The following is a 14780-nucleotide window of genomic DNA, read 5'->3' on the forward strand; positions in this document are numbered from 1 at the left end:
ATGTCACGTGCCTCTTTCTTCTTCTTGACCAGGGCCTCAATATCCCAAGTCATCCAGGGTTCCCTACTTCTGCCAGCCTTGCCCTTCACTCTAAGAGGAATGTGTTTACAGCTGGCATTTATCAGAAATGCAGTTTCCTACGGTATAATCTTCCAGAATCAACAAAGAAGTATGCTCAGTGAAATCGAGTAAAAATGAGTTAAATTTAAATGTAATTGTGATAACATAGACAAGATAGAAATGCAAGACAGTTCCGAGGATTCTAGATCTGGTGACGCTAACCTCAAGGTGAGGAGACAGAAACTGTCTGCAATAAATTGGGTCAATCTCCTAATGGGTAAACTGACAGAAGACCAGAATGAGTTGTTCAACAGTACAGTAGACTCCATTGGGCTTTATTCACCAATAAAGTCAGTCTGTGATAACTAATAAGGTATGTGATAACACCAAAAGGAAAAGTTAAAAAAAAACAGAACCATGGTGAATGGGACGAATATAAAGAGTGATAAAACAATTAGTAAGAGTTATAGAAGGACGTATGAAACTAAACTTTCAATGGATAGCAACATCAACACAAATGTTCCTATTATATGATGAAGGTGAGGGTTAATAGAGGCAATGTGCAGACAGATAACAGCGATGTCAATGCAAATGGGGACATGATGGACAAACTGAATAATTATTTGGCATCGATGTGTACACTGAAACAAGTGGTCAGCATGGCAGATCTCTCAAGCAATTGAATATTGAATCAGGGACCAAAAATAATATAAACAAAATAACAGTAATGGATAAATAGTCACTTGACTATGCAGAATTTCTGTATTGCTGAAAAAAGAGGCATTCTATTGAAACTTTTCACCTCGCACTCATCAGGACAGATTCACAAGATTACCAAAGATAAAGAGAATAACAATTTATACTGCATAAGAAGAGATTGCTGATTGTTTGCCAAGTGGAATCTGATTAGCAGAGGTGTTGCTGTGATGAGGCCACATATATTCACACAGGCCCCTGCCTTTGCAGACAGAACGAACATGTCCATGCATTGCATCTTTGTGAACCAAACAGCCATTCCCTGGTTCATTCTCTATTGCACTGCCTTGATCAATCAGAGTCAACCTGCATGGTTTGATCTGAATAAAATTTGGCAATCTTTCCCTGCTGCAAACTCGAGTTCTGATGATCTTATGATCCCATTGATGCTGGATCAGAACGGAGCATACACATGGATTGATGCTGGATCAGAATGGAGCATACACATGGATCAATGCTGGATCTAACTGGAGCCTACACATAGATTGATGCTGAGATGTGGTCTGAATCCTGAATAAGGCTATGTCAAATCAATGAATGTAATTAGATAGTTTGGCGTGGTATCCAATAAGCTAGATAAGCTAGCATCCCTGTATTTTTACATGGACTTCCACAAAAACACACAGTAGGACATACACAGACACTGCACACACACACACACACACACACACACACACAAATATATAGACACACATATAGGGACACACACACAAGCATGTGTAGGTACCTACACACACATAGACATATACAGTTACAGTGAAATGCACAGTTACAGACAAGCAAATAGTCAAATAAAATGTTGAGCATGTCACAATTAATTCCATGTATTTGACTGCACTATACAGATTTAACCCTGTGAGGATTTAGATGAGTCTTTGTATTAGCTCCATCACTGCAGTGGCTGTACTGTGCCCGAAGATGAACACTCCACACAGGATTGCAACTATTCCCCAAACAATCAAACACCACCTGAGAATAAAAAAGTACTTCAATAAAATGGCAGAAACCCAAACAGAACAGGAACCAATAAAGTATTTTTAAAGTGTAGTTATTCTTGTAATGTAGGAAATGTGGCAACCAATTTATACACTGCAAGCTCCCAAAAAATGTAATGAACAGATTAACTTTTTTAATCTTGCTTTTTGAGGGATAATTGTGAACCAGGACTCTCTTGTTCTGCATTCAAATTGTACCAAGGGGATTTTGCTGTCCAGTTCAGAGGGAGGATGGTGCCTCAGTTTAACATCACTGAAAGACAGTACTTCCAACAGTGCCCGTTGTACTGCACTGGAAAAACGGTCTGGAGTCTGTGCTCCCAGCTCTGAAGGGGGACTTGAACTCACAACTATTCAACTCTAAAGTGTGAGTGAACCAAGACAATGAAGTTTTCTATATCACTAGCATCAGGTTATGTCTTCAGGCTGGCCTATTGCTGGCCCTCTTCTCCATATGCCCCTTACACCCAGGATATCAAAATCCTGGGTATAAAGTACCAAAAAAATGAATAACATTAAATCTTTATGACACTTTTGAGACCTGAGCTGGAGTGTTGTGTCCATTTCTGGATTTTCATTCTCCAGGTGGCTGGCGGTGGGGGGGAGTCTGCTGGTCTTGGGAGAAAATGCCATCAAGACACTGGCCACTTCATTGCTGGGTAATGGGTGTGAGCTGGAGCTGGGCCATCTGAGCTGAGAAGAAGTGTGGAAGCAGCCACAGTGCTGCACAACGTGGAGGTGGACGGCTTAAATGGTGGCATTTTGTCTTCGTGAGAAAGAAACATGGAACATGGAACAGTACAGCACAGTACAAGCCCTTCAGCCCTCAATGTTGAGCCGAGCTATGTCCAAACCCAAGATCAAGTGATCCCACTCCTAATCATTCTGGTGTGCTCCATGTGCCTATCCAATAACCGCTTGCAAGTTCCTAAAGTGCCCGACTCCATTATCACAGCAGGCAATGTATTCCACACCCCAACCACTCTCTGAGTGAAGAATCTACCTCAGACATCCCTCCTATATCTCCCACCATGAACCTTATAGCCCCCTAGTAACAGCTACATCCACCCGAGGAAATAGTCTCTGCATCTATCTCCCTCTATCTATCTCCCTCTTCATCTTATAAACCTCTATTAAGTCGCCTCTCATCCTCCTCCACTCTAAAGAGAAAAGCCCCAGCTCCCACAACCTTTCTTCATAAGACCTACTCCCCAAACCAGGCAGCATCCTGGTAAATCTCCTCTGCACTCTCTCCAATGCTTCCACATCCTTCTTATAGTGGGTGTGAGGTGACCAGAACCCAAGATCAATATTCCAAATGTGGTCTCACCAAAGTCCAGTATAATCCCACGGCTCTTAAACTCAAACCCCCTGTTAATAAACACTAACATACTATCAGCCTTCTTCACGGATCTATTCACTTGAGTGGCAAACTTCAGAGATCTGTGGATATGAACCCCAAGATCTCTCTGTTCCTCCACACTCCCCAGAACCCTGCTGTTGACCCTGTAATCCACATTCAAGTTTGCCCTACCAAAATGAACCACCTCACACTTATCAGGGTTAAACTCCATCTGCCACTTTTCGGCCCAGCTCTGCATCCTATCAATGTCTCTTCGCAGCCTGCAAGAGCCCTCCATCTCATCCACTACTCCACCAATCTTGGAGTCGTCAACAAATTTACTAACCCACCCTTCAGCCCCTTCTTCCAAGTCATTGATAAAAATCACAAATAGCAGAGGACCCAGCACTGACCCCTGTGGTACAGAGCAAGTAACTGGCCTCCAGACTGAAAAATTTCCTTCCACCACCACCCTCTGTTTTCTATGAGACAGCCAGTTACTTATCCAATCGGCCAAATTTCCTTCTATCCCACACTTCTTTACCTTCTTCATGAGCCTACCATGGGGAACCTAATCAAACGCCTTACTAAGATCCATGTATACGACATCAACTGCTCTACCTTCATCCACACACTTAGTACCTCCTCAAAGAATTCAATAAAATTTGTGAGGCAGGAATTACCCCTCACGTAACCATGCTGATTATCCCAGATTAAACTGCATCTTTCCAAATGGTCATAAATCCTATCTCTCAGGACCCTTTCCATTAACTTACCGACCACCGAAGAAAGACTAGCTGGCCTATAATTACCAGGGTCATTCCTATTTCCTTTCCTGAACAGAGGAACAATATTTGTCACTCTCCAGTCCTCTGGCACGATCCATGTTAACAGTGAGGACCCAAAAATCAAAGCTAAAGGCTCCGCAATATCATCCCTTGCCTCTCAAAATATCCTAGGCTGTATCCCATCTGGCCCAGGGGACTTATCGACCCTCAGGTTTTTCAAAATTGCTAATATATCTTCCCTCAGAACATCTACCTCCTCCATCCTATCAGCCTGTATCCTCCTCAAAAACATGGCCCCTCTCCTTAGTGATCACTAAAGAGTATTCATTCAATGCCTCACCTATCTCTTCTGACTCCATGCACAAGTTCCCACTACTATCCTGATTGACCGTAACCTTACCCTGATCATTCTTTTATTTCTCACATAAGAGTAAAAAGCCTTGGGGTTTTTCTTTATCTGACTCCTAGCTCTCCTAAGCCCTTTCTTTAACTCATTCCTAGCTACCTTGTAACCCTCAAGCGACCCAACTGAACCTTATTTTTTCATCCTTACATACGCTTCCTTTTTCCTCCTAACAAGACATTCAACCTCCTTTGTGAACCATGGTTCCCTCACTTAGCCATTTCCTCCCTGCCTGACAGGGACATACCCACTAAGGACACGCGGTATTTGTTCCTTGAAAAAGCTTCACTTTTCGTTTGTGCCCATACCTGATAGTTCCTGTTCCCATCTTATGCTCCCTCATTCTTGTCTAATCACATCATAATTATCCGTGCCCCCATTATAAACGTTGCCCTGCCGTGTGACCCTATCCCTCTCTATTGCACTAATGAAGGACACCGAACTGTGGTCACTATCTCCAAAATGCTCTCCCACAAACAAATCTAACACTTGGCCCGGTTCATTACCCAGTACCAAGTCCAATGTGGCCCCACCTCTTGTCGGCTTATCCACATATTATGTCAGGAAACCCTCCTGTACACACTGCACAAAAAGTGTCCCATCGAAACTATTCGACCCATAAAGGTTCCAATCAATATCTGGAAAGTTAAAGTCACTCATGATAACTACCCTGTGACCTCCACACCTATCCATAATCTGCTTTGCCATTTCCTCCTCCACATCTCTATTACTATTTGTGGGCCTATAGAAAACTCCTAACAATGTGACCGATTCTTTCCTATTTCTAACTTCAGCCCATATTACCTCTGTAGGCAGATAGCTCTCGAAATACCTTTCAGCAGCTACTAAACTATTGTTGATTAACAATGCTATTCCTCCACCTTTTTTACCGCATTCGCTACTCTTACTGAAACATCTATACCCCAGAACTGCCAACAACCATTCCTGTCCCTGTTCTAACCATGTCTTCAGAATGGCCACAACATTGTAGTTCCAAGTACCAATGCACGCTCCAAGTTCACCTACCTTATTCCTGATGCTCCTGGCATTGAAGTAAATACACTTCAACCCACCATCCTATCTGCCTGTACACTCCTGTGACCTTGATGCCTTCCTCAGTACCTCACAACCCTCAACACTGGCTTTTGGACTGCATCTCGTTTTCCCATCCCCCTGACAAATTAGTTTAAACCCCCTCCAAAGAGCCATAGCAAATTTCCCTCCCAGGATATTACTTCCCCTCTGGTTCAGGTGCAAATCTTCCAATTTGTACAGGTCCCACCTTCCCCAGAATGTGCGCCACTTATCCAAGTAACTGAAACCCTCTCTCCTACACCATCTCTGCAGCCACATGTTAATCTGCACTCTCTCCTTGTTCCTCAACTCACTAGCACGTGGCACCGGCAACAAACCAGAGATGACCACATGCTTTGTCCTGACTCTCAGCTTTCATCCAAGCTCCCAAAATTCCTGTTTTAAATCCCCATCCCTTCTCCTACCTACATCGTTGGTACCGATGTGCACCACGACCTGCAACTGATCTCCCTCCCCCTTAAGGATCTTGAAAACATGGTCCGAGACATCACGAACTCTTGCACTAGGGAAGAAAGACCAAGATCCTTCTTACCTCAGCCCTCACAACCCCTTCACCCTCCAAAATCCCCCATGCCATCTCATTAACCCCACCCACCCCATGTCACCTCATGCCTACTATGCCAAGCTCTACCCTTCCACCCTGTGAAAGGCAGAGTTTGGCATGAGGGGGATTCTTTGAACTTAGCTTCTCAAAGATCTCCCTCACGCAGACCAGGGTTCATGATTCCCATAAGTGGCCGTGAACCATGACCCCTTAAAAAGTGGCCTAACTGCCTGAAAATTGTGGAGTAGTTTATGCCTCAATGGAGCTGGTCAGGTCAGGAGTGCTCCAAAGCTGTAACAAGTACAGCCCACACCTTTTCAAAACATAGAACATAGAACATTACAGCACAGTACAGGCCCTTCGGCCCTCGATGTTGCGCCGACCAGTGGAACCAATCTAATGACCCTCCAACCTAAACTATTCCAATGTTATCCATATGCCTATCCACAGACCATTTGAACGCCCTTAAAGTTGGCGAGTCCACAACTGCTGCGGGCAGGGCATTCCACGCCCTTACTACCCTCTGAGTAAAGAACCTATCTCTGACATCCATCCTATAATTACCACCCCTTAATTTAAAGCTATATCCCCTTGTGTTAGACATCACCATCTGAGGAAAAAGGCTCTTACTATCCACCCTATCTAACCCTCTGATCATCTTGTATGCCTCAATTAGGTCGCCTCTCAAACTCCTTCTTTCTAACGAAAACAATTCAAGTCCCTCAGCCTTTCCTCAAAAGACCTTCCCACCATACCAGGCAACATCCTGGTAAACCTCCTCTGCACCCTTTCCAATGCCTCCACATCCTTCTTATAATGCGGCAACCAGAACTGTACACAATACGCCAAGTGCAGCCGCACCAGAGTTTTGTACATCTTATTGATGCTAGAATAGCTGCCACACTGCCGTACATTAAAACAGGGACAGTATATCAAAAATACTTCATTGGCTTTGATATACTGTCCCTGTTTTAATATATGGCACTGTGACAGCTAACCTAGCATCAATAAACTCCCAGAAACAGCAATGTGATCATAATCTGTTTTTTGCAAGTTTGGTTGAAGGATGAAAATTTATGAGAATACCATGGAGCAGTACCCTGCCCTTCTTCAAAAGGATGCAGTGGGACTGAAGAGGATGGATCAGACCTAACTTTAATGTCTCATTCAAAAGGCAAACATCTGCCAGTGCTGCACTCTCTCGGTACTGCACTGAAGTGCCAACCTTGTTGTTTCTGCTCAAAACTCTTGAACAGTAATTGAACTCACAATCTTCAAACACAGAAATAAGAATTATATCAACAGAGCCACATAAAATTGCCCAAATCTGCTCATAATAATGGGATCACATCTGTCTCAGACAGGAAACAAATGTCAAGGCTCGAACTAAAATGGCAGTAATGGTGGAGATGGTGGGATGTTGCCCATTGTAATTTTGGTCTCCCCATGTTTAAAGGGCATCATTTTTAATTCTCATTTGCTCATCAGCACTTGCTCCCATTCTGTAAGCAGCATGTTGATAATAATTGGCACAGGCTCAGGTTTACCTGACTCTGGAAGAGATTGGCTCAGTTTGCATGGCACACACAAGACACAGACCTGCGAAGGAGGAGAGAGATGGTGAGAGATTAACAGCATTTTGAATTCATACTGAGGTTAAAGCAGTAAAGACTGGTCTGGCGGGCCCATTGGAGTCAAGGACTTTCAGAACTGTAACCTTACAGTAATTCCATGCGATGTTCCACACATTGGCCTACATTTGCATCTGCGAGAGGGATTGGCAGGAGGCAGGTGAGGGGTGGGGGGGGGGCTGGGTGGATGCAGGATGCTCTGATCGTATTCGGCCCACCACTGCTGCAAGCAAGAATGGAGAATTTGGTGTTCAGCCAAAACTCCATTCACTGCAGCAGAACTGGAGAATCCTAGTCACAGGCAAAATCAGAAAATTCTGGCCAACTCTTGATTGCCAGTGGCGTTCTTGGGAGATGGAGTGGGGGAGTGGGGGGAGGGGGGGCCGATGAAGAGTCCAGAGGTAGAGTGGGGGGCAACAGGCAAGTTGTGTTTGGTGGTGGGGTCAGCTAACTCAGGATAAAATTTGGAGCCCGTGGGGTGTGCAGGCGGGTTGATTGAAAGACCCACCTTGGTGTTTTGTCCCATTTAAAATGAAGTAAAAAAGGCCCTCCAGTTTTCATTCCTCACAGTCCCAACCCCTCCAAACACTGCCCATATACCATCCAAGCCGCCCCTTTACAACACCAACCGTCATGGCCCCTCATCCCCTTTTTGCACAGGACTTCCATGCTCAATGAGCCAACATACAACTCTGGAACCTATAAATGATAATGTTTCATGGGATGTGTAAAAGAAGCTTTGAGAAAACTACAAGCCATTGAAACCACTTATCTTTTAAAATATTATGAAATAGACAGCTGAATTCAGAGAGCCAGAGCTGTTCATCAAACAATGTATTCTTTGGGTCAGCTGTTTCAGCAAACTAATGGGTGCCTGAACTCTCAGCCAAACTTCATTATGCTTGTTATGAGATGAGATTACTATTAGAGTAGAACACCTGCTCCACAAAGGAAACATTGTTTGACAGTTCAAGCACTCTGCTGCCCATTTCACAATGTTTGTTTACACAGTTTAGGTGGTTTCAAGTGTTTATACTTTTGTTATTGATACTTTAAGGTGATTGACACTTTTATTAGCTTGTAGTGAAATTATTTATTTTCAATATAGGAGAATGTTATGCAGCAGTTTTTTTTTCAAATTTATTTTACACTAACTATTATCACTGAAGGGCTCCTTGTGTTTACACAGTGTGCATATTGGGTCAATGGGCATAGACATATCACAGCTTGGCAGAGAAGGCATATGGATCCTTGGGGATCGGGGCACAGTTTGGTATGAATCTGGTATAGGATGCTACAGGGACTTGATGGACTGAGTTATAAGGAGAGGCTGAATAGGTTGGGACCTTTTTTTCTGGAGTATAGGAGGCTGAGGGGTGACTTTATAGAGGTCTATAAAATAATCAGGGGCATAGACAAGATAGTCAACATCTTTTCCCAAAGGTAGGGGAGTCTAAAACTAGAAGGCATAGGTTTAAGGTGAGAGGGGAAAGATAAGAAAGTGTCCAGAGGGGCAACTTTTTTCACACAGACGGTGATGAGTGTCTGGAACAAGCTGCCAGAGGTAAAAGTAAGACAGGTACAATTTTATCATTTAAAAAGCATTTAGATAGTTACGTGTGTACAATGGTTATAGAAGAATATGGGGCAAGTGTGGGCAATTGGGATTAGTTCAGGGGTTTTAAAAAAAATGGGCTGCATGGACAAGTTGGTCCGAAGGGCCTGTTTCCATGCTGCAAACGTTTATGACTCTGTGAGGGAACTCACCTTTTAAAAGGTCCATTCATGCAGACTAGAGTTCTTTACACCTCTGAGGGCTATGAGCTATAATGTGCCCTGACTCCATGAAAACTGCAATGGAGAAGGAGATGCCAATTCCTACCATGGAGCTGGTCAGGTTGGGAGTGCTGGATGCGGAACTTTGACAAGAACTAGCTCACACCCTCTAAAGGCACTCCTGAAAATCAGACAACTTGGCATGGGGTTACAAATCCCGGAATAGGGACCTGCTTGTCTGTACTAAAGGGCTTCTGAGTCATCCAGACTCAGTGAAAACCCAAGCAAAATTCTTGCAGAGAGAAGCTCACTCTGTGTCTGACATATATGCATTTGACGCTGACCCAGAGTAAGAAAAGAGCCCCTGCTGGAAAGTGGCTGAAAATAAGGTGAGGGCTGATTGACATATGGCCATGATGCCTTCTGTGGTTGAACAGCCTGCTGCACTAATCAAGTTAACAAATGAAAAATGTTAACAAATGGGCAATTGGTTGAGTTACTAGGAGGAAATCAGTCAACATCCAAGGATCCCAGCAAGGCTTGGCATGTTATGGAGTGTAAAAGGTGTCAAGCAGAGACAAAGTGGGGAAATGTTCTTTCATTGGGATGAATGTCCCTCAGAATGTGAGTGAGGAGATGGAATGGAGTCACTGACACAGAAGAATGGTTGTAATCCCTCTGTCATAATAAACCCCCCACCACACATCAAGAAACCGGTCGTACCAGGGAAAATGAAGATGAAGAACGCACTGATGCCTCCAATGAGACTGATGACCTCACTGATATCCGGGACAAACAGTGCTATCCCCATGGTGACCAGGACCCAACAGGTTGTCAGCAGCACCCTCTGTCTCCTCTCATAAGCTGCCGTGAGCACCACATTCTGAGGCCGACGCTTTACACACAGCTCCTGAATCACAGATCTGGGTAAGAGATATATATGCATATTGAGAGAGAGAAAGAGAGAGGAGAGAGAAGGGAGAATGACATGTCAGTGGCTTCAAGCTGATTCTGTTTCTCCACTAATCCATCCTGCTGTCCCCTCACACACACACTTCCAGTGTGGTGCCAAGTATTAGTGAGAGTGGATAGCCTCTCTTTGAAGTTTGTTACTAACTCGTACACCAAGTCCATGTTATCAATATATATTATAAAGAGACTTGATACTGGTACTGACCCCTGGGGAATAGCAGTTATCCAAAAGCAGCTCTTTAACTCCAGATTTTTGAACACTGAACGTAAGTTGGAAGACCACCATGGTACAGTTCCTCGCTCCATCACTGGACCCAAGATAATTTGACTGTTGTTCTAATGAACCCTTTGTCTTTTATATCCTTCTCATACATAGATAGTAAAAATGATCCTGTTATCAATAACTCCCTCCAGTTTGTAAACAATCATTTCCCATGATTCTCCGCTTTGTGTTCCTGAGCTAATATTTTCTCTATTCTGTCACTTTAATTCCCTAGTTTTTAAATTTGCAGAAGCTGGTGTGTTGAATATGGAAGCCAGTGGGGTCGAAGGTGAGGACAAGGGGAATCTACATTAGTTCTCGGAGGCAGGGGGTGAGGTGAGAGCAACAGTGCAGCAAATGAAATGTCATGACTGAAGGCCCTGTCAGTCATGGTGGAGAGAATTGTCTAGTTGAGGAAAAAGGGAGCCATATTGTCTCTCAGTTAGAAAATTTCAGTAACTTTGCTTCCAATTTCCACCCTTCTTTTTGCTTTTGCATGTTGCATGTATCTTGTGAGGGAGAAAAAAAAACTGGGAGAATGGATTAGTGTCCTTACTGAAAGTAAGGCATGAGCATGTGTAGTCAAGGTGACTGCAAGAGTCAGTGGGTGTACAATGAATATTAGTTGATAGTCTACCCAAGAAATGGGATAGAGAAATGAAGGGAAATGAAGAGTCAGAGGTGAAACATGCAAAAGCAAAGAGAAGGGTGGAAACTGGAAGCAAAATTGCTGAAATTTTCTAACTGAGGGTAAGAGCAGGAAATAGCACAGATACGGTTATACAGAGAGATCCCAACAGGACTGCAACAAAGAATATTCCACATATTCCATAAAAAGACAATGACAAGGATCCATGCAGGTACCATGGAAACATTTGTTACTTGGAAGAGAGGGGCGGAGTTGAAGGGGAAGTTGTTCAATATGAGGACAGGTGCAGGCAGGCGGAGGAGGGCAATGGTGGGTGGAGATTAGCAGGACCCCTGTTCAAGGATGAAGTGGAAAGAACTCAGACCTTCCTGGTAGGGAGTAGAGGTATAGAGATAATACCCATCCCCAAAACAAAAATTCCCTATTGGGCTGGACATCAGGCAAACATTGTCAATAAAGGTTACATTGCCAAGTAACAGAACATCCTTGATGCCCTACTTTCCACACATAATCTTTTACCATGGGCTCAGTGGTGTCCTCCTCACCTCAACATATTGTTAGAAAGTCAGATAGAATGCATCCTGCCGTGAGTTAGTGCCCAGAGAGAACATAAGAACATAAGAACATAAGAAATAGGAGTAGGAGTAGGCCATCTAGCCCTTCGAGCCTGCCCCGCCATTCAATAAGATCATGGCTGATCTGTCGTGGCTCAGTTCCACTTTCCCGCCCTCTCCCCATAACCCTTAATCCCTTCTCTTATCAAAAACCCATCAACCCGCTTCTTAAAAATATTTAGCGAGGCAGCCTCCACCACTTCAACGGGCAGAGAATTCCAGAGATTCACCACCCTTTGAGTGAAGAAGTTCCTCCTCAACTCCGTTCTAAACCGCCTCCCCTTTATCTTGAGGCTGTGCCCCCTAGTCCTACTGTCTTTTTTGAGCGGGAAGAGTCTCTCCACCTCTATCCTATCCATCCCATTCATCATCTTATACGTCTCAATGAGATCTCCCCTCATTCTTCTAAACTCTAACGAGTACAAGCCTAGTTTATTCAGCCTCTCCTCATAGCTCAATCCCCTCAACTCCGGTATCAGCCTAGTAAACCTCCTCTGCACTCCCTCCAGGGCCAAAATATCCTTGCGCAGGTGCGGCGCCCAAAACTGCACACAGTACTCCAGCTGCGGCCTCACCAATGCCCTATACAGCTGCAGCAAGACCTCCCTACTTTTATATTCAATCCCCCTCGACAGATGGGGCACTGCCTACTCCTGCATTTCTCCCTGTCTCATCACAACAGATCTCATAATAAGAACATAAGAACATAAAGAACATAAGAAATAGGAGCAGGAGTCGGCCATCTAGCCCTTCGAGCCTGCCCCGCCATTCAATAAGATCATGGCTGATCTGTCGTGGCTCAGTTCCACTTTCCCGCCTTCTCCCCATAACCCTTAATCCCCAATCTCTGACTTGCCAATTCATTATTACCCCTCAGTGTGAGAAATTATTTGAGTCTAGAAAATTGCAACATACCTCCCCAAATGGAGTATTATGGGATAGATGGTGATGATGGAAATCCCAAAGAGCAGTCTCCCTATTATAATGAGCACCTCATTATCTGGGTATGACATTAGGATATCTGCGGCCACATCGGTACCAAACGTTAAATATCCATACATTCCTGAAATATACAACAGGGGTTATACAGTCATAAAGTCATAGAGATATTTATGGAGTATGGCGACTCGGGGAATTTCACAGTAACTTCATTGCAGCGGTAATATAAGCCCTATTGTGACAAATAAATTAACTTCAACTTAAGTTTAACTTTATTTACATCACAGAAACAGGTCATTCAGCCCAACTTATTCATGCTGACTAGATTTCTTAAACTGAGCTAGTTCCATTTGCATGCATTTGTTTTCCTTTACAGGTTTGTTTTCCTTTTTTAAATAAGAGAATGTAAGCTCAGCCGTAGATTTATATTGCAATCCCCTGACATACATGAAATGTGACTAGGAACTGACAACACACTGACATCCCTTGACATAGCAAACAATAGTCACCATTTAAACCGAACTCTCTAATTCTTACTGTTTGCTCTCATTGCTTGCTCTCCTGAATAGATGTGTGGGAATGGATAACAAGCAATTGGTTCCCGTAATTCCTGACAGGAATGAAGTATTGTGTATCAAAGGGGGATTACTTATTCTGTGCCTGATTGATCAAAACCCAAATTTGAGCCATGGTTTAGAATTAGGAGCTGGAATTGGGGGGTTTTTCAAGGTGTAAGCAATAGGCTCTTTCTGATTCCTTGATCTGAGGCTCAATCACTTTGCACGCTTACAGACTCAGTCCAGACCTAATTCCTCACCCATCAGAATCCACCAGGAATAATATGGAAGCCTGTGGGTGGGAATGGGAAAATGAAAGGCAATCAATTGCCCTTATCAGAATCTCAGGTTAATGGATTTCTGTCACAGGTCACCGGGGGTTGCGGGGGAGAGGGGATTTGCTTCAAGTCCATCATAGTTTTGGGGAGATGTAGGGAAACCAATGGTAAAGGTGTCGAAGGATTTCTTGTAGCGCCTGGAGGAATAATCCAAATTTCTTTTCATGCCAGCTTTGGAGCTGTGTTTAATTAATCAGTGCCTCGTCATTGCATTCAAGCTCCCTCCATCACTGATGCACATGGACAGAAGTGTGTACCATCTACAACATGCACTGCAGCAACTCACCAAGCCTCCTTCAACAGCACCTTCCAAACCTGCAATCTCTAACATCCAGAAAGACAAGGGGAGCAGACACATGGAGACACTAACACCTGCAAGTTTCCCTGCAAGTCAATCACCATCCTGACTTAGAAATACAACACCATTCTTCCATCATCACTCAGTCAACATCCTGGAATCCTCTCCCTAATAGCACACTGGGTGTACCTACACCACAAGGACTGCAATGGTTCAAGAAAAAGAAAGTTTGTTGCCACTTCCTCAGAGATAACTGAGATGCTCAATAAACTCTAGCCTTGCCAGCAAGTCTCTAAACCCAATCTCATATTTTGAACAATTCTTTGTGTGTGATGCTGTGGCAAGTCTACGATCAGTGTCAGGTTTTCAAATCCTAATCAGAAGCTCTGTGCTGGCAATGTATGAAGGGGATTTGAAAGGTCAGCAGGATGACTCACCCAGGAGATGTGTTTTTAATGCCTTGTTATTTTGAGGTGATTGGCAAATTTTATAAATATCCCATTTGTCTCAAATATTGATTATGCACCTGTTAAATTAAACACCTACTACTTCATATCCTTTCAATCTCTGCTTTTGAGGTAGTCAGAAGACAGCACGTAATTACATTCCATTAAAGCGCAGTGCAATGTCAAATTTCACCCTTCTGTGTCATTTTATTCACCTAGGCATTGGAGAGCAGAGGGTGCATTCTGATTCATTGATGTTCCTTTCACAGGAGTGACCTATAATATTGCAGTCAAGGGATATATCCAGAATAAAAA

General features: G+C 43.7%; 1 protein-coding gene across 1 annotated transcript in view; it reads right to left on the reverse strand.

Annotated features, from left to right (window-relative positions):
* Positions 1-1585: 1585 nt before the first annotated feature.
* Positions 1586-14780, reverse strand: part of slc38a8a (solute carrier family 38 member 8a) — a 69004-nt gene continuing 55809 nt past the window's right edge. Inside the window, exons 7-10 of the mRNA XM_080188151.1 lie at positions 12803-12950; positions 10114-10313; positions 7531-7582; positions 1586-1785 (exon numbers count right to left, since the gene is read on the reverse strand). Of these exons, the coding sequence (XP_080044277.1) occupies positions 1680-1785; positions 7531-7582; positions 10114-10313; positions 12803-12950 (506 nt within the window). The 3' untranslated portion in view covers positions 1586-1679. The remainder of the gene's footprint in view (positions 1786-7530; positions 7583-10113; positions 10314-12802; positions 12951-14780) is intronic.

Source organism: Carcharhinus amblyrhynchos, chromosome 4 (assembly GCF_965287045.1).
Source record: "Carcharhinus amblyrhynchos chromosome 4, sCarAmb.v2.hapA, whole genome shotgun sequence".
NCBI lineage: Eukaryota > Metazoa > Chordata > Chondrichthyes > Carcharhiniformes > Carcharhinidae > Carcharhinus > Carcharhinus amblyrhynchos.